Source organism: Melopsittacus undulatus, chromosome 7, assembly GCF_012275295.1.
Source record: "Melopsittacus undulatus isolate bMelUnd1 chromosome 7, bMelUnd1.mat.Z, whole genome shotgun sequence".
Classification (NCBI taxonomy): Eukaryota; Metazoa; Chordata; class Aves; order Psittaciformes; family Psittaculidae; genus Melopsittacus; species Melopsittacus undulatus.
In genome coordinates, this window is record NC_047533.1 from 18,970,218 (window position 1) to 18,989,873 (window position 19,656).

General features: G+C 40.0%; 2 protein-coding genes across 3 annotated transcripts in view; one reads left to right on the forward strand and one right to left on the reverse strand.

Moving 5' to 3' along the window:
• The first annotated feature begins 581 nt into the window (after positions 1-581).
• Positions 582-2,050, forward strand: SOD3 (superoxide dismutase 3). Its single transcript, XM_005142880.4, has 2 exons — positions 582-715; positions 1,161-2,050. The coding sequence occupies exon 2, from the start codon at positions 1,177-1,179 to the stop codon at positions 1,900-1,902; it is 726 nt and encodes a 241-aa protein (XP_005142937.1). The 5' UTR covers positions 582-715; positions 1,161-1,176; the 3' UTR covers positions 1,903-2,050.
• A 954-nt stretch (positions 2,051-3,004) lies between these two features.
• The window catches only part of CCDC149 (coiled-coil domain containing 149), a 54,891-nt gene continuing 38,239 nt past the window's right edge, over positions 3,005-19,656 (reverse strand). Inside the window, exons 10-13 of one of the 2 annotated variants that reach the window (XM_034065018.1) lie at positions 16,069-16,145; positions 10,869-10,976; positions 6,524-7,099; positions 3,005-5,890 (exon numbers count right to left, since the gene is read on the reverse strand). In XM_034065018.1, the coding sequence (XP_033920909.1) occupies positions 6,525-7,099; positions 10,869-10,976; positions 16,069-16,145 (760 nt within the window). In that variant the 3' untranslated portion in view covers positions 3,005-5,890; position 6,524. Of the gene's footprint in view, positions 5,891-6,523; positions 7,103-10,868; positions 10,977-16,068; positions 16,146-19,656 lie in introns of both variants that reach the window. The other variant, XM_034065017.1, reaches the window with a different exon arrangement.

Here is a 19,656-nt window from a genome sequence, read left to right on the forward strand (position 1 = left end):
CTTCTCCTCTTGCAATGAAATCCCTGCTGCCTCCAAAATCAAGAAAGGCTTCGGGGAGCAGATAACTTGGTGACTAAAGCAGCAGGCACTAACTAGCCCTTAAAACTTCAGGGAAGCATTGCTGAGATGTACCTCGACACCTACAGTTTGAGTTCAGGTTTTAAAAGCACAGAAACTTTGGTGCCCGCCCATGTGAACGGTTTATGTTGCTCATGCACCACTTTCAGTTTTTACTGATGAAGAAATAAAAATGCAAACCAGCTCAACGACAAGCAGCACATCCATGAGCGAACTGCCCAGCTGTGCCTTCCTAACGCTCCTTGCTCTCCCCTCGCTGCACATTAAAGGTCACTTGGTTTAGGTAAGCACATGAAGTCCTCAGCAGGAAGATTAATTTAAAAGCTCGGTAACTTTCTTCCTTGTCTCTGGAATGTGGCAGGGGACCAGGGCCAGACTGACAGTCCGACCGAGGCAGCACAAACTGTTCACCCTGCCCAAAACAAGACTGCCTCAAACTTTCCCCCCTGCTCCCTCCCTCCATCCCCTCCCCCAGTTCTCCGGGTGACGCCTCCCCTCAGCCCGTTACCTAACTTTGACACAAACACGCAGCTCCCCTGAGCATCACCTTCAAACAGCCCTGCCTTTCTGGCTGATCGCACCTCGCTGTAGGGGAGCCAAGAGCGACCACTGAGGGGTCCTGCAGCAGCTCGGCAAGGTAACCAGCCTGTGGGGTTTTTACGTTCTGTTTGCAATGCCTAACTAGTGCTTAAGTAGACGGACCAGAAACAGGCTCCTGGCAAACTGTCCTGCTGGAATTTGTAAGAGGAGAACAGTGACAATACAAACTCAGAAACAGATTTAGTAACTCTTTGGCTTACTTGCTTCCTGCAAGGAAACAGAGGCAGTTTTTAAGATCAAGATCTAGAGTAAAATACAGAATCGCTGGAGTTTTGTTAGTCATAGGCGTCAGTTGTGTGTTTAAACACGCATCTGCATTTTTAGTTTCAGTTCATTACATTAGGCAGATTCAGCAAGCTGCAGTCCATGGGGATCACGCTCCAGCTGTTTTGCTCAGCCCCACCACAGGCTGTGAGCCTCCTCTCCAGCCACGCAGCTGCAAAACACCCTTAATCCTTTGTGGCTTCTTGTCCCTTCTGCAGGCTGTGAATTGCCAAGATGCTTTTGCTCCTTTCTCTGGTCACTGGGCTCGCCATGTCCGCCTCCGGGGTCATGACAGACAAAGAAACTGATCCAAGCCAAGAGTGGTTTCAGGACATACAGAAGAAAGTGAATGAACTGTGGCAGAATTTGCTCTACCCAGTAATGCCTGGTAATGAGAGCGACGGGATGATTTACGCTGCCTGTGAAATGAAGCCCAGCTCCAAAATAGATGCTGACAAGCCACAAGTGACTGGACAAGTCTTATTCAGACAGTATTACTCATCTGGAAGATTAGAAGCCATTTTTTACCTGGATGGGTTTCCACTGGATAATAATCAATCTGGTAGAGCTATACACATCCACGAGCTTGGGGATCTCAGCAAGGGCTGTGATGCTACAGGAGGACACTACAACCCCTTCAGTGTGAACCACCCCCGGCACCCGGGAGATTTCGGTAACTTTTCCCCTAAAGAAGGCAAGATCAGAAAATACAAACAGAATCTCTTTGCCACTATGTTTGGTCCGTATTCCATCATGGGCAGATCCGTCGTGATCCATGAGCAGGAAGATGACATGGGCAAGGGCAACAACAAGGCCAGTTTGGAAAATGGAAACGCTGGGAAGCGGTTGGCTTGCTGTGTGATTGGGATGTGCAACAAGAACTTGTGGGAAGAGAAACTGCCCGAGGTTACAGATAAGAAGAAGAGAGGGCTCAACAAAAGAACACAGAACCAGGCTTAAGTGAAGATCGACACAAGGGCCACAGCGTGGGCAGCACAAAGCACCTCAGGCTGTGCCTTTGGCCACCAAGATACAAGGCTAAAAGGCTTCTCATTTCCATTTACTTGCTCCTCTAAGAAACATGTATCACTTTGTAGAGCATCCTTTCTGTAAGCACATCAATAAAAACAGCATCAATTCAACATTGTGATGTATTTTCTGAAAAAGATTCCCTTGCATGTAAGTAAGAGTGCTCATGGGCATGGTCCATAGTCTGTAAAGTGTCTGTGCACTGCAAGGGATCCTAAGTTAGATAGCAAAGGAAAAAAGAAGTTAGTATGAATAAGTAAGAAACTGCCTCTCATTAGAGGCTATCCTGTACTTGGCTGCCAATCTGAAAAGTAAAAACATTTCTATGCTTTCAGCAGTGCTGGGTGTTGTGTTGCAAGACCTGGATAATGGACTTCCCCTACAGACAAGGGAAAGTACAGACATTTCTCTTTTAAACTTTAGATCCATTATGTTATTCTACTTGTATTTTCAACTTTTATTCTAAAACATGTGCCAGCTTCTTAACTATTTTGTATTGTCCACATGGCTATGGCTAAGTCACACTGTTTACATCTGAAAGCAGACTTTTACAGGAAATACTCCAGTTTATCATTGTTCCCTGGCAAAAAGTCCCTAAAGCCTCTAGTTTGTGCCTGTTAACAGTACCTAAGCTGTTGTCATATCTGTCTGTATACAGCCAGGACAGTTGTATATGGAAGTTTTGATGCTGCTTAAACAGGGATGACAAAGTTAACAGATCAGATATAAATATTATTTTCAAAGTGAAGAAATACTGAGTGTGTTTCTTCACACAAAAATGCAGCAGTAAATCAGTCAGCTCAGACAGGGAGAAGTGACAGTGAAAAGATTTAAGCCTGATAATTTTCAGCCTTAAAACTCTCACTCAATAAAGCTTTTGCTTTTTTAATTTAGCACATCTCACTGAAAACACTTAAACATTACCTCATGGCTATCATTCATCTGCTGCTGAGAGGAGAATAGGAAAGGAGCAGGTAGAACAAGCAGATCAGGAAATGTTTTTATTAAAGATGACAAAATGTATTAATATAGTTTAACCGTGTTGTGCAGTTCATCCAGGCAGCAACAAAAGGGAGGTTTGCAAATAAATTACACTGCATAATTTAGAAATTAAAACTACAAAACAGAAGCTCATAAACAAAATCCTATCTCTTAGAAACACAGCAGACTTTCAACTTAATCTCAGTTAAGATTTTGAAATACATTCCTGAGCCCATATGGATTAAGGAAACGCCACTATCTTTATCATACAAATTCCCCATATGTTTAAAAATAGCCTCACTTAGAAAAGCAGCAGCTTACTAACGGATGTCATTAACCTGTCATTCTCACACACTCATTTTACAAATTCAGTGAACCCTGGTTTCCAGACAACCACAGCATTGCACTTTCAGGTGAGCTCCTTCGCACAGATAACGCATCAGTTCACTTTTAGGTGAGACAGACTCCGTAACAATCAGTTTGTGAAATGCACCATTCCCCTTCCACAACATCCCTTTCCTAGTGTGCTTCCCCAAAGCCCAGCACCAAAGGGCTTATATGTCTGAATGCAATTTCTGCATTTCTAAAGTCCCAGAAAAAGGAAGCACAAGTCTAAGGCCCCTCCCTGCCTCCCCCCCACCCCTTAAAATAAAAAAGCCCAACCCAACACTGAAGTAGCGTTGAGCCCACAATAAAACACTAATTAATTTACTGGGAAAACAATCATAGTTCTAATAGCACAATAACAGCAATTAAAACAATATCCAAGAAAGATACTGATGAGAATATTCAATTAGTTATCACACAGTGCAGCAAAGATGTCTGTCTTTTACAAATCTCCTGGCTTTGAAGCCCTGTGTTCCTGGGAGAAGGCTAAAACCATAGCTAGAATACACCTGTACTAGGACAGAAAGGAGATGGACAGTACTGCAGCAGTGACATAGCACTAAAAATTAGGTTTCCAGAGATCTAGATATCCTACTGGAATTTAATGATTGCAAAGATAAAAAATGGCATCTAAGAGGGAGAATGGGGTGAAGATAATTACCAAGATGTCCTAGTTGTTGCATTGTACATCACTGTGTTCTCACAGAAAGAATGTGAGAACATAAGAGGAATCAACAAAAGAGGCACTAAAAGGCTGTTGGTCCAGCACTGTTTCTACTGGCTTGATCTTTTTGCACCAAGCTCTTCATTAACTAATAGAATTAACTGGCTGCTAAGGGACCAGGAACAAAATGCCAGCTCACACACCTGTGAGTCAGGAAAGACACGGGGCAGGGAAACGGCATAGCACCCTCAATGTTTTGAACTCAGCTACATGGAATCTTGACCTTATTCGCTAGCCTCAGTTCTGATTGCATTGGTATTTAGCTCAGGATTAGTCTGTGAAAGATGGAAAAGAATACATCTTGAACAAAATCCTACTTCATGTGACATTTAAGCATTAAAGGAAAAAATCCTGCCACATTCTCCCAGAGATTTCAGTTTCTGCAGCTATTTCTCTTCCGACTTGTCAGCACTGTCATACGAATGAGTCAATAATGCAGTCAGTTACAATTAATGGGAACAGCATGACAATCTTTCAAATGCTTAAACTCTTCTTGCATTTTTCAGGTGATGAGGAACTTGAATGGTCAGCAGGATAATGAAATAAAAACTTGTTACTGCTTCACGTCCCTAATACACTTAAATATACAAATGTTTTCTGTTCCTGAGGGCAGCTGCTTAATATCAGTGAAATGCTGCAATGTCAAACTACCTTTAAAGAGAAAGGAAACATACTTGAGGAGCACTGTGAGTACAGCTTTATTGCCTGCAGACAGACACTGAAATGGTTATATGAATGCACCTGCTAGGGAAAATACATGAGAACAGTGACAAGCCAGATTTTTCACCTTCCCACTATCATTCCTTATATTTATATGTAATAATTTACAAAGAGCCTTTCTTCTGCTGAGTACAAACTGCTCATGGACTCTGACACCTTGATTATGGCAGCACCTGCAGGCTCATCTTCCATATACAGAAGAGTTTGTCCATACTGCTAATATAAACTCTGTTTATTCAGTAGCTGACAAGTGGGCTGTAAAAAATTTGCAGCTGGCAGTTATTTGTCAAAGAAGTACTCAATCTGGGAGGGATTCTCCTTTTTATTAGTAGTATTTTATTAAATTTGGTTTAATTCTCTCTGATTGGTTTCAAGTTCTAGGAGTGAGAAATGAACATTTACAGACAATTAGGTTCCAAGCCAGCAGAAAAATTGCCTTGATGGCTGCTGGCCCATAGAAGCTCCACAGCTGCAGAGACTATTCCTTATGCTACAAACAGGAGAGGAAGGACCTGCCTCCCCTTCTCCAACAGCTGCTGACTTCAATGTTAAGTATTCCCTTGTTGCTGCCTTCCTAGGAGCAGAGTGGCACGGCTCCAGCATCAGGAGCAAGCTAGGGAATGACACAGCAGCCTCCTTTTCCCCTGGTTATTATAGGAGTGTTTTCCTATGGATAAACATCATCAAGGGAAGAAATTTTAGAAAGCAGCAACAGTGCAAATAAACCTTCTACCACACTATAGACTGGTGAAATGAGGAGGAAAAGAAGAATTATCCTTAATTCCAAACCATGAGAAAATAAAAAGACACAGATTCCTTTAAAAAGGAGAGCACAGATGGAACAGGCTGAAATCTACCACCCGTTACTCAGCCCGAGGGCTGTTCCAGCTCCTGTAAGCTGAGGAATGCAATTCCAGTAACTGAGAGCGCCAAGTAGGTGTAGAAGGCATCACTGGATCTCCTCTTGCTGTTCTCCTTGCTTTGGAACAGCAATACCATTTCTGACTGAAAGACTTCTGGCTTCTCTGATGAAGTTTCCTTCAGAGCTTCATTAAATTGGGTTCTCAGGATCTGGTGAAATAACTCCCTGCTTTTTGATGAGATGAGCTGGGAGAGGGAAGGAAAAAATTCATACAGTTGAGAAGATATGAAGTTTCGTAATGAGAGAACTATATATATACATATATATACATATACACACAGAGGAATGGTTTTCAGAAACTTCCCATAAGGGAATAGTGATTTTATTCTAAGGATGTACTTAAATCACTAGATATAAAGAGAAATAGAACACAGTGTGAGAAATGAGCAAAAGCTTGCAGCCTTGAGATGCTTCTCAATTTATCATCCCAAATTTTGCATCCTTGGTAGGCACTTCTAACTGTTAAAATATGGTCCAGCACAAGGACCAAACACATTACAGAAGTCTAGTGATAACATGATAAATCATTATCATTGGTGTCTTTGCTACACTGATGTAAATTACACCAATCTATGTAGAAATTTCAAATCATTACAAATACCCAAGATGATTAAACCTCATTGCTAATTCTTTCCCTTAGGTAATTTACGTTTTTGGTACACTGTAGCAAAAACTAACAGAAAACCACCCTTATTAGACAAATATTAACAGTTGAATGTCGAAGTCAGCCCTATGCACACCATTTCATCGATCACATTCACAGCATCACAGACACTGCAAAAGGATTAGTGAGATGCTCGAGGGCCTGGATTTCATACCTCAAGCCAAACTGTTATCCAAATATTCACCATTTTCAGCAGGATCAGATGGTTTCTTGCTTTCACATTCAGGGAGCTCCCCAAAGCTGTTATCTGTGTGTGCAGTTGTAACACTGAGCCCTCCATGCCTTTCAGGGACCTCAGTATGCACCACACCCACGGTGCTGCTATTTTGATCCCCTTTTTCATTTGGAATATCACAATCACTCTCTGAGGTTTCGTCATTGTCTTTCAGAGCCCCGGTTTCAGGTGTTTGTTCATTCTCCGAGTTTGAGGGATCTGTAGGGTCAGATGGGTCAGGGCTGGAAAGTGGGAACTCTCCCTCAGATGAACCATTAAGCTCTGCTCCAGCCACCATGTTCTGCTCTCCTGTTTTCCCTTCCAGTTCTGCAACTGCCTGCTCTGTCAGTTTAATTATCTGACTTCCAAGCTTGTTTATTTCTTCTTCCTGGGAACGCAGCTGGGGTAATGAAGGGTAAAAATGTTTATTCTGGTTTCTGTTATTTAAGTTTGTTCCCTCTGGAGCCAGGGTCTCACTTGCAACAGGACAAGTTGTATCACCTTTTCCCTTCCGTTCTGCTGAAAGAGAAAAGAACAGTGAGATGCTCTAGTCAGTCACAGGCATTTATTATATTTCTGACCAGTGCCAGACCACAAAGATGTTTACCTCAGTAAGGAACTGCCAAGAGTGAATCCCTATCCCATCCTAGGCCCATTTCTCAGATCATAAGCAATCAATGTAAGTTTCTTGCTGGACCTCGCCCTGTTTTAAAGCCTGTCTTTCACCAACACCGACAACTCTGAAAGAGTCATAGTTGATACCATACTATAGAACAGCAGGGTCAGGCAAATTTTTTCAAAGGAACATGAACCCTAAACAAGGCATTCAGCTGCAGAAATTTTTGGCACAGCTTAACATTAATCCCCACATCACTACAACTTTCAGTGGTTAACACAAGCTCCATTTATTCTGAGCTTTTCACAGGCTTTCATCCAATAAGGAAGTTTCTTTACTGGTCCTGCAACATTTCTCCTAACATAAAAGATTATTCTAATTTGGGTAACAGCAGAAAACAAAGCAGCAGTGGACAAATTCCAAATACACCATTATACAAAGGCAAACACTGAACCAAGTGTCAGAATAGAGAAAACAGCAAAGTGTAAACAAACAGCTTTGTGAAAGAGAGCGGGTTTGTCCCCATCTCAGTTAAGGACAAAAAACCTCATCGACAACAAGCTTGCAAAGTCTAGTAAGAAAAATTAGGAAATGCCAGAAGTATTTAAGCACGGACAGCTTAAAATGACTCTTGGTCATGCAGATGCATTACCTCTTCATATATGAGCATTTACTCTCTTTCTCTGGCAGGAATCCTGCATCATGCAATGCATGGGATAGCACGGCTGCAGGGAGGGACCAGAGCTACACAATATAGGAGCCTACTGTCTTTGTCAGACCCACCTCATGTATAATTTGGGAGCTGACAGATGAGTGAGACAAGGGTTGGTACGAAGGGAACAGATGCTACTATCTAGGAAGCTAGGAGTGCTACTCTGAAGAGCTGGGATTTAAGTCTGTGGAAAAGGCAGGGATAAATTAACTTTCAAAAGGTGATCACCCACTGGATCTAATCCTCATTATCAGAGCACTCAGCTGGAAACCTAGGAGCTTGATTTGCAGCACTGCTCTGCTCATGTTATGTATCTGATCATACATATCCAAAGTGCTCCAGAAAGCCAAAACTTGTGTACCTCAAATCTGCATTCAAAATTAGCAGGGACTCCACCTTATTGTGTGCCTCAGTTTACTCCCTCTCTAGCAGTATAACACCATCCCTTCACCTTCCTGCATTTTTCTAAAGATAAATGGTTTCAAAGCACTGTATCACCAGAGAAAAGTTCTTAGAAAAACAGTACTTCTGTCTTCAGGGGATGCTTGAAATAGCACACAGGCAATACAGCAGGAACGATACATTCAACAATGAAGAGGAAAAAACCCAAATAGCTGTTCATTAGCAACTGCGATGCTCAAGTACAATTTATCCCATGACACTATCCATCCTGTGCACTGGGTAAAGTGAGATTTGGTGGCACAAGACAGTCTTTAATTCATGGATTCCACTATGTCATTATGCCTTTCACACAGGAACTGCACAGTATATCCTACAGACTTCACCATCCAGCGTAACTGTAGCAATGCTAACATGTACAATTGAAAACGGGCCTTGATGAGACCAGGGTAAGCAGATAGATTAGATTTAAAAAGCCTGAAAATGCCCTCTGATTATTACCAGATCTACCTAGAGCAACATTTGATGTATTACACAAAGTTCTGATAAGAATGCATGTTCCTAAAAAAGCTAAAAACATTCCCTGGACCAAATATCAATGGTACTATTTAAAGGACCATAGCTGATCACATGACATCATTCAACTAATAGGAGAATAAAAGTGAGTTTGTTTTATTTCAGGAATACTTTTAAGCCAAGAGCATACCTGCTGCTAAACTAAGGCAGGTGAATACATTCTTACACTCTTCCCAGCTGCCAAGCTCCTCCAGATTTTGAAGGTACACTGTGCAGATGAGAAATTGGAATATTCACCAAGCTCCTAAAACTCAGCAGCACAGTCATTCCCCATGCAGAGCGGCACAAAAGGTGACTCAGTATCACTGCCATATAGCTGCTGACTGCAGAGGAGCTGTGCCCTAGTACCCATCTACTCTAGTCTTCCCATCACTTGAGAGTCCTGATCTCAGCCTTCCCTTCCTCTGCCCCAGGCTCTGCTCCCTCTAGGTTTACATTATCTTGAAGGAATGGTGCATGCAGAGGTTTACCAGTGATGGTGGCACAAAGCTAGCTCAAGAGAATCATTGGGCTGGCTTTTAGCTGATGAGATTTGAAAGTGAATGGTTGAGAATGGGGTGGAAACTTCAGCCTGTTTTCTGAGGGTGGAAAACTCCTCGGATTTCTAATTCCTTTCAATTACAGATATACTAAATGCTTGCACATAAAAAACACAACCAACCAAAATAAAATACCCACAAAACAACAACAAAACCCAAACCAACAAAAGACCCAAAATGCACAAACCAAACAAACAAAGGAAACAAGCTTAAACCCAAGCCCCACATGGTCATCAGAATCTAACACAAACAAGTTATTTGGCTGACATTAAAAAAAACAGCTGAACTAGAAAACACAGCATGGAAAGCTTCAGCCCAGAGCTGAAGTTTGGCAGTATTACAAGGCAACAGAAACAGCGTCTGATGAGATTTGACAGGCAGCTTTAATCAAAACTGTAATACCAGCCTCACCTCGGACAAATACGTAAAGGAAGGAGCATAATGCCATCAAGTAAATACTTTCAGTAACTGCAGATTTAATTAAAAATCAACGATTAAGCAAGCAAAAAATGAATATTTATGAGTTGTTACTACTCACCAGAGAACTATTCACTATAGTTTCACATCTTATTTTTAGCAAAAATACCAGCTGATCACGATTGTTATAACAAATGATCAGTCTGGCTGTCAAGTTTGATCAGATGACGACATGGATAATAAAGTCAAAATTAAGCCATAATCTATTTAGTTTCAGGATTAACAAATAAACAGTTTATGATACTTCATGGTTAGCTGAGTGAGAACTGGGCATACCAAAATGTTATGCCCATTAAAGAGCTTATCCAAATGCCGATAGGCAAGCATAATAATCCATCTCCATCCATTATTAAAAACTAAGGAAAAAAAAAATCAAGGTTATCAGCAAAACAATATCTGCTCCTACTGTCAAATAAAGTTAAGCTTGACTTTGGAGAGATGTCAGAGCTTGCTATTGGGGAGGGATTTTTAGCAAAACACATGGCAGAGTATAAAAAAAACAGTCAATTTCTCTGGGAAAACAAGTCAGGTATTTCAATTTACTTGGGTGCAGTCATGAAGCCATTCATTTAGATATCAGCTATAATGCAGTAAAGTGCTAAACCAGTTCCATAGACTGCTTCCCTACTGTGCATTTTAACAGAGGTAAAAAGAGCAGGAGGCAGTTAACTGTAACATAGATGGCATGAATAACTTCTCACAGTATAAAGTTATATGGCAGGAAAACTCCTTGAGGTGTAAGACCTGATCTGTCACCTGTGCAATCTATTCAGTGGTTAGTCTTCAGTTGTTTCTTTGCTATTTGTACTGGGACCATCTAGCCATTTTACTTGTGGATGATTTACTCAATCTCTGTGACCACTGAAACTTTGCCTTCTGCTAACACACCATGAAATTTATTCCTTTTTATTTGGAAAGAAATAAGTGCTCAGCTCTCATCATGTTCCCCACATTCCAGGTGCTCACCTTGTACTTCAGTTTGCAGTGGCTTATCAGTAAACGCTAACAGGGGTGACCTGGACCGCTGTGTAACAGGCAAGGTTGGGTCACTGAACGTTATAGTATCCTTTCCACCTGAAACAACCCAAGTGTTAGAACCATTAATTCACCAAATAAATCCATTGTGCACTAGTGATATTCAAACATATCCTACAGTATTTTTGCAATGCTATGGAAAAATACAGAACAGGAAAAGCATCTCAAATGATACTTCTACAGTATGGAAAAAAAGCATGTTCCAGCCCCAGTACAGAGTAAGTCAAATACAGGAAGGGTGCATGTTTTTACCCTCTGTACTGAGTAAAGGACAGATTTTGAAAGACAACCAGGTGCTGTATACAGCAAATTGTATTGGCAATTAACATTCAATCCAGAATATTAATAATCAGATCATACCAGAAGTTTTACAAAGAGTCATGGATCATTTGCATGCTATTAACCAGCAAGCGTTCAGCACTGACTCTTTACTCTCTATTACTGTGCCTCAATGATCAATCTGCTTGTATCACATATGCAGTTGTATGCTACAGACTCACTCATATTATCTTACAATGCTCCCTTAAAAAAAAAAGAATATGAAAAGCTTAGCATAACTAAGTACTGAGGGAGTAAGGGATTTTAATCTGAAAATTCCAAAAGCATTGCTGAGCATTTTCATTTGAAACCAAATGGAAAAGGGCAATTTTCCAGCCCTTTTGCAGACAAAATAGTGCAAGAAACTCTTCAGCTAAGGACTCTGCTGTAGATGCCTAAACTTTACATATTTTTGCAATACAGAAAGCAACACCTGCAGATCCTTCAGGAAGTCCTCTGCTATTCACAATGCTCATGTTTTTAGTGACTGACACTGCCTTAAACCTAGTGGGGAAATGGCAGGAAATGTGCAAGATCAGCTAAGCATGGTGTTTGTGTGGCCTCCAGAACAACTGCCAGCCAGTAAGTAATGGCTGGGGAGGCAGCAAGCTACTGCTCTATTTATCTCCATAAGAATGGACATTTATGTAACAACCACTTCTCCCCTCTAAATCTGCTTGTACGTTTCACCTTAAGGCAACATCCTAAATCTAATCACCCATCCAAGACAAAGACTTTCAAAAGAGCACCAGGTCAGGAGATACCCAGAATAAATCCAGCTCTGAGAAAGTTCTGGTACCTACTAAGAAATAATGAAAGTCAAGCTGTCCCCATGGAGTCTAAACTGAAGCACTCCAATCCCTAACTACTGTTGAAAGCACTGGCTGTAACTACCTTGATCCTGAAGTAATTAATGACGTTTTTATATCCCTAACATGTTGGGGTATATACTATAACAACAGGAATGCAGTTAATGCTTTTGAAAAGTTGATCTTGTCAAGCTTTGATCTCCCTGCCAAGTATGCATCAGAATTCTGCCTTCACCATAGCACGTAATAAACAATAATGTTAACTAACAGCAAAGTGGAGAACCCCCCCGTGTAAGGCAAAATTAATTAAAACAGGGGGGGAAAAAAAAGGCAAACGAAATCTGATGGCGATTTCAAAATGCAAAAGCCCAGAGGAATGCACTTTGCTGCAACAGGGGAGGAATTTTGTGTTGGAATAAGAGCTAAATCATTCAGGGAATTAATGGTACGAAAACATCCAATAGATATTCATAGAGAGTCAAAAGTGGCCACGTATCCATAAAGATACAAATTAATGCAACAGAGGATGTCAAATTAAAAAAGATTAATTATGAATAAAAAAATGGGGGAGGGCTTTAACAGGAAAGTAGAAAGGTAGCAAGCAAAGGCTTTTTCTTGCTTTTGAATTAAAAAAGTACAGCCTAAGCTGAAGTCCCAAAAGACTGCAAGACAAGCTTCAAAAAAGAAACTTCTTGACTTTCAGCCAGCATTTACACAGTACACAGATTTACTTCCACATCTTAGTCTGGAAACCAGCTTGGTTACAGAAAATAATGCTAAGCTCAGTATCCACACATCTAAGCAACAGATGTGGCCCAAAGAGTCTGATGCATATTTAGTTATTAACAGTGACCCACACCCATTCACAAAGGAGGGTATTGCTGCACTATATTCCATTAATCATGGTCCGAAGTTGGATTACACACAGGGAATTTCCTTTAGCTGCCATGTAAACTCCATTTCATAACTTATATGGCCCTATGTTCCTCTACTTAATGAACTTTTCAAGGACTTTAGTGAGAAGCATACAGATCTCAAATATATATATGTAAGCAAACGGATCAGTTTTCAGTAGCAGTAAATTCCTCAGTTTCTTCTCCAGGGTTGGGTAACCTCTCACAGCCTCTGCTGCACCCTGCACCGCTGTAACTGGGTAGACTGCTGAGTATACTCAGCAGCTGCTGAGCCCATTATTTTTCCCTTGCCTTTGCTTCACACTGATTACTGCAGAGCAAGAGGCAGCACCGGAACTTTCTTATCATCCCAGACAGAAAAAGGCTGAGTCATGGCTGGCTCTTTTCTTAGACTTCTTTTTTTTTCAGTGGAAATCTTGAATTTTCAGGAAAGGATAGATTCAAAAATAGACAGAATTACCTACTGTGAGAGGAATAAGGTGGTGTTTACTATGAACTATTACTGAAAGCGCAATATATTATGTGTGCATATTTGAACCATAATGCACCTAAGACAAAGCAATTAATTAAATGCTTCTGTGAACATCACATTCTCTGCTTCCTTCTCAAGGCAAACGGGTTCCTAACAAGAAAATCAGAGCCAAATCTATGCCCCAGTTTGCTTTCTTTTCAGCAGTGAACCTCACAAGAGATTTGTTTAATTAAAGCCCATTTTCCAGACAGAGGAAGCTATAGTTTGTGGTAGTTATAACTTCTGCAGAAAATGAACTATGCTAGCAGCTCCACCTTTCAAAAATCAAATATGCAGTCTTGATTTAGCTTCCCCGTATCTCATTCATGCACTGTTCAAAAAGCAGATGACAAATATGTCACCTAACAAAAAATCAGAAGCGGTCAAGCTCTTTCTTCAACAGGATAAAGTTTATTAACATCATTTATTAACACCATTTGGAAGATATTAATATTATGGTGATAGCAGATGTTATAAATGTTATATGGACAATGACGCCTAAGTAGGAACATTAACTTCAGATTAAAACCCTACAATTTACGTGTTTCTTTCTGTGCTAGACTGAACATCAGCTTTCAGCTCTGTATTTTTTTCAATGAAAAAAGTTCATTTCTCAGGCAAATAACACTTTTTGTCTCTGGATTTAAGACTGACTAGGCTCAGATACTCCCCATGTTCTGCCCCTCACCAGAGCCAACATTCAGCTGCAGAGTCTACTGTGGTAGTTCCCACACTATTTGTTACACGCTACTGTTCTGTGTAGCGGAAGCTTTTCATGCTCTGAAAAGAAAACTGGTGACCCACCAGGTGTTGCAAGGCTGTTTCTGACCACCCTGGGACTAGAGTGCACTTGGAAACAAAAGTGCACTCTCTATTTAAAAGGCAAGCATCAACTCAATAAACCTTGGGGCTCAACAGAACTTGCAATCCAGTGTAAAATTCCTTTACCACTATTTAACATTGTTCTTTCTTACTATTTGTCTCAACTTAAAGAAATCGTCTTGTAGAGCAGTCTCTATTTCTCTTGTGGTCATCTAACTCAACCAAACATCCTAACCTGCTGGACATAAAAATGTTCAGATAACATTTCTGTTTATTTCCATGCAGTGACAATATTTAACGTACTGCTAAAATCAGTTACTAAAAATATATGTTAAGCAGAACCTACTCCCAAATCCCACTGAGATATTGTAGCTCAGGCCTTCAGGCAGCAAAAGAAAGGAAGGAAAAAGACAGTTGTTATTGTACAAACATTCATTTGATGTCTTACCTACATAGAACAACAATGGTGCAAGAAGTTCCCACTGTCCCTTTGTTTTAATATACTTTGCACAGATTAGAAACCCTGCATTTAGCAGTGTATGAATTTCATTGAAATTTTTTAAAAACAAACAAAACCCAACCAACCAAACAAAAAACCCAACAAAACAAACCTACAGTACCTCAAACTGGTGAGTTTAGGATACACATCTGTATTAATAGACAAAACCACATTAGCAGGGTCTTCGACAAATAGTTCACCTGCATCTTTTGGAGAACGTGGGGAGGGACAAATGCACTAAGTACACTTTGTATGGTTAAGTGACTAACTGAAGAGTAATCCATGGAAACAAATTTGGGACCTTCAATTCTGGAAAGCATCAAGAAGAGAGCCAGTTCCAGAAAGGGGATTGCAAGCTAAAGGGGAAATACACCACATCAGGCCAAACCGCTGACCACTGCAGGTTTGTCACAAGGTGCCTTCAGCTTTGTCAAATGTCTTCTTCTAGATGGAAGGGTTAAGTGGAAAAAAAAGAAGAGCCAAAAAGACAGAAGCCTAAACCACACTATCTCCCACCCCAGCACCACTGACAGGAAATCGTAAACAACAAAGCCTAATGATGCAAATACCGGCGATGGAGTAGCACAATTTACAGTGGTTAAAGAAGACACAATTAGGTGTAATGGGAAGAAAAGAAGCAAAAAGTAAAAGTAAATTAAATATTGCACATTTTCCTAACAGCGAGGTCTATTAGGAAATAGATTAATCTCCCATTACTTGAGTAATTCAAAATCAAATACAATACTTAAGATGCTACAGGGAATAAGCCTGTTCTGGAGAGATGGACTAGAAAATTTAAGATCATTTACATTTCAATTTCTTAGAGTTTATGATTTTACAGAAAAAAAGCATTAAAAATACGGTGACAGAATCTGTGGAAGTTGCAAGAAGTGAAAAATTAATAAATACAACTTGTTGAAAACCATAATAGCCAATATCCTGTGTATCATTTTAGAAAATGTTTCAAAAAAAGAGTTCCCTTTTTTTTTTTTGCATGCAGACTATGGAGACAATTCAATTTATTTCCAGTATGTAAATCTATTTGTTTCCAGTACAGATATTTGACTTCGCGTTTAAAGAGTCCCATGATTTGTGGTTTCAACTTCACATTTATTAAGAGTTGCTAATTTTGAAAATGTGCCGAACAACACATTCACAAAATAACTGTCATTAAAAAAAGTACAGGCAAGGTTTTCTTAAATGCAAATATACCATTGAAACTAAATAATGCAAGCGGTTCTCTTGAATTTGTACTAACCTGGAAGACTCCATAAGCCAGCAATTTCCAAAGTTCTTAATTTCTTTTCTAGTTCTGCCACTCGGTTACCTAAAATTCTTGGAAAAAGAAAACAAAAACAAAAGCCAGGGATAGTCAGCTGAGATAAGCTTCCTTCTTATACTAAGGTAACCAAAGCCCAATTGCTTACAGACTACAGCTGAATTTTTAGCTTGTTACTTCACCAGTGCACTAAACCTGTACACAGTCATCTCTTCTCACTAATGGTAATGGGCAACTTCTCCCAGAGTTAAAAGAAAATGAAATACAGTTATCTAATGTATCCCATGGCTTTAAAATATAAAAAAAGTCTGGGATGTACTGAACATTCAACCTTTGTCCTTCGGTAAAGATGAAGAATAGCAACTCACAATATATCTACTTCCTCACCTGTAAATATGTCTTTCCAGTTATTTTTACTTTCTCTTACAGCAAAAAGCAGAAGATAAAAGCTATGCAGACAAAATACAGACAACATTTAGATTGATTTTGAAATTCTAAACCACAATTTTGGTGTAGTCCTTTATTAACAGAGGTTTCTCTATCTCTAAGATTGCTTAAAATGGCAAAGAATATATTTTCCACTACATCTTTTCTTTTTGTGCTGAACTCCGTTTTCTACTTCACTAAAAAGCTTCAAGCTCTTTAGTGCCTTTATCACCCACTCCTAGTTTTCACTGCATTTCTTGGGTCATCTCTTCTTTTGTATCTGATTCCTACAAAATGCTATTTGCAGCTAGCTCTCCTGCAGGATTTAACTTTTAGTCTTAATTCTCTCCCCAGATCAAATGAGAGATTTCTATCTGCAAAGAAAGCTCTTTTTTCCAATGATTTTTTTGAAAGTGTTTCTCTCACAGGCACAGCAAGTCTCCTGAAGTCAGAAGTCTTTAAATAAATCCCAAACAATACTCAATAGAGTGAGAAACCTGGACAAGGCAGCAATTCTAAACATGACAGCAGAGATAATAGACAGCCAGTTTTACTCATCAAATTACAGCAACAGGATAAGTCAGTTAAATTTTAACTGAATGCTGAGAAGCAGCATATCACAACACAGCTAGGCAACAGCATCTTCCCATGCTCACCTGAGCTGTGCAATACTGCACTGCGTGCTTTCCAATGAGGGTTTTATGCTGCAGACATTTGAGCATACTGGGAATGTCATTACTGACAAGATGGCAAAATCTGGGAAGAACATGAAGAATAGCAAACCCAGCAAATACCAAAGGGGCTAGAAAAACTGATTAACAAGGACTATTTTTTAAATCTCTGTATGAGGGCTCTGCAGTGACACTATAAAAGCCCGTAAGCATTTTAAAGATTACAAAATTATCAACATGAGGGAGAGAATGTAAAAGAGAAACAGAAAGGTTTTAATAGCTATCAAAGAAAGCACTGACAAGTACAAGGGCGTATATCAACTAACAAACAGTCCATCACATTTACAAGCAAAGGAGAGAAGACATTTGGGAGCAGTTATGTTTATTTCCCCATTGAAACTCAGTAATCAAATAGGTTACCAAGGTTATGACAGATCTGATACTGTCTTCTCCAATCACAATTAAAATTGTTCAAGTCTAGATTTCACTTTCAGAATGCTTTCATCATAAGAGACTCAGCCTTAACAACTCTATTTTCATATCCCAGTGCATGCCAGACATCCAGTCTGCAGTACAAAGGTGATGGAGAAAGACACAGTGCAACTTTCAAGAAGCTCTACTGGGAGCCCACTCCTATCTTTGTGTCTAAGGTCCCACCAAGGTTCAGCTGAAGAACATGGAGTTTCCCTGACTCAGAGAGGCAGGAAACAGACAGAGATTCCATGTCATATTAGCTTACTGGGGGAGACGACAAAACAATGTTGATTTGGCTAATGACTGTCACCACAAATGGGTCACAAGTTTAGTACTTCTGCCAGGAAAAGAAAAAAACCCTTATTATTTTCATAAGTAGTTCACCAGTAGTTCCAGAGCAGAAAACTGTGGAAAGATACTGCCCTCCCTGTCAGCTAGCCTATCACAGAAAGAAACTCAGCCCTCTGCATCAAGTTCAGTTATTGCTACCGCTCTTGTTATTCAGACAATAGCAAAGTCACTTTTCTTTTACTTCTCTTAAATGTTATAACTCATTTATCAGCTGTACCACATGATTTCTAAACATTTTGGAGGAAATATATCCTTATAATTCCTGCTGGATCCTCAGAAGAGGTGCTGAGCTATTTTTTAATCTTTGTTGCAGGTTCTCACATAGAAGGATCATTCTGCTGCTCTGAACAATGGTTGGCAAAAAGAGAGGACAATGCTTAACCCTATTCCTTTCATTCAGGAAGAGAGCAAAATACATTCAGTGATGTGTATGATTCTAGTTTGCTTCAAGCCACGTTATCTGAAGATAGCTATGGGAGAAATGAATCCTACATAAAGCTGCAAGTTCTTACAGAATCATTTTTGAAAAACAGACGTGCAAGCAAACCTGAACACCATGTGGCTTATCCCATTCCTTTCTTTCCCCTCTGACCTCCAGATAATTTGCCATCTCCATATGTGAAGATGGAGAGAAGATGTGTGAAGACTGAGCTGTGGTGGCCTGGAACAGCAGGTATTTTCAAAGGGGCTGAATAGGTTGGTAGCATCAAATTCCTTAATCTATTTTCTTATCCCTAGCCATAGTGGACCAGATCCTTTGACTAAAGTACAAGGATCATGTTGACAAAGGTGCTGACAGCTATTTCTCTGGTTCTCTGGTCATGTGTCTAATGCAACAAGGAAGTTAGTCTAAACCTCTCTCCAGGATAAGGTTTAACAGAAATCTATTTACATAACAGCAGCAATACTCCCACCTGAATTTAGAAGCTCCCTGCTGGCTCTTCCATGCTTCCCAACATACATGGCTGTAATCTGAAGGGAGCTGTGCTGATCTACAGCACCTGAAATCTGTTCACCTCACTTTCAATTTAGATCTTGCTACAGAAGGCATACAGATACAATCACCCAAATGTCTACTAATAGGGTCTGTCACGGTCACGTATCTAATTCTATACATCACATGGAAACATTTACAGACCAACACAATCCTTTTTGTCATTTTGGTCATGACTGGGCTCACCCAAGTTAGAACTGTTAAAATCAGTCCAACATGACCAAGTAGCAGAGCAGCTTCTACTGCTTCTACTGCAATTTCATCTGGTTTACATGGGTTCTGGCAATTTCAGGAATAAACTGCACTAAAAAGAACATCTAATAAACCATTTACTGCTGGCAGAAGAAAAAAGTTTTTTATCCACTTGCTAGGCGGGGTTAGGACTGTTTATTTTTTGCATTTCTGTAACTATTTAATCTTTCAACACATTACTGCATAGAGAACTCATTTACAACTGCCTTTTCAAATTAAGCTAATGTGCTTGTAACGAGAAGCATAGGATGTTACTTAAACTTAGCAGTACTGGCTACTAATCACCTGGGGAAAATGACCTGTTTTCTTCCCAAACAACTGCTTTTTTCTTACAGGTGGTTCTAGAAAAATAAAGGCTGGATTTAGCCAACTTGTTCCTAGGCACATACTCCCACAGCT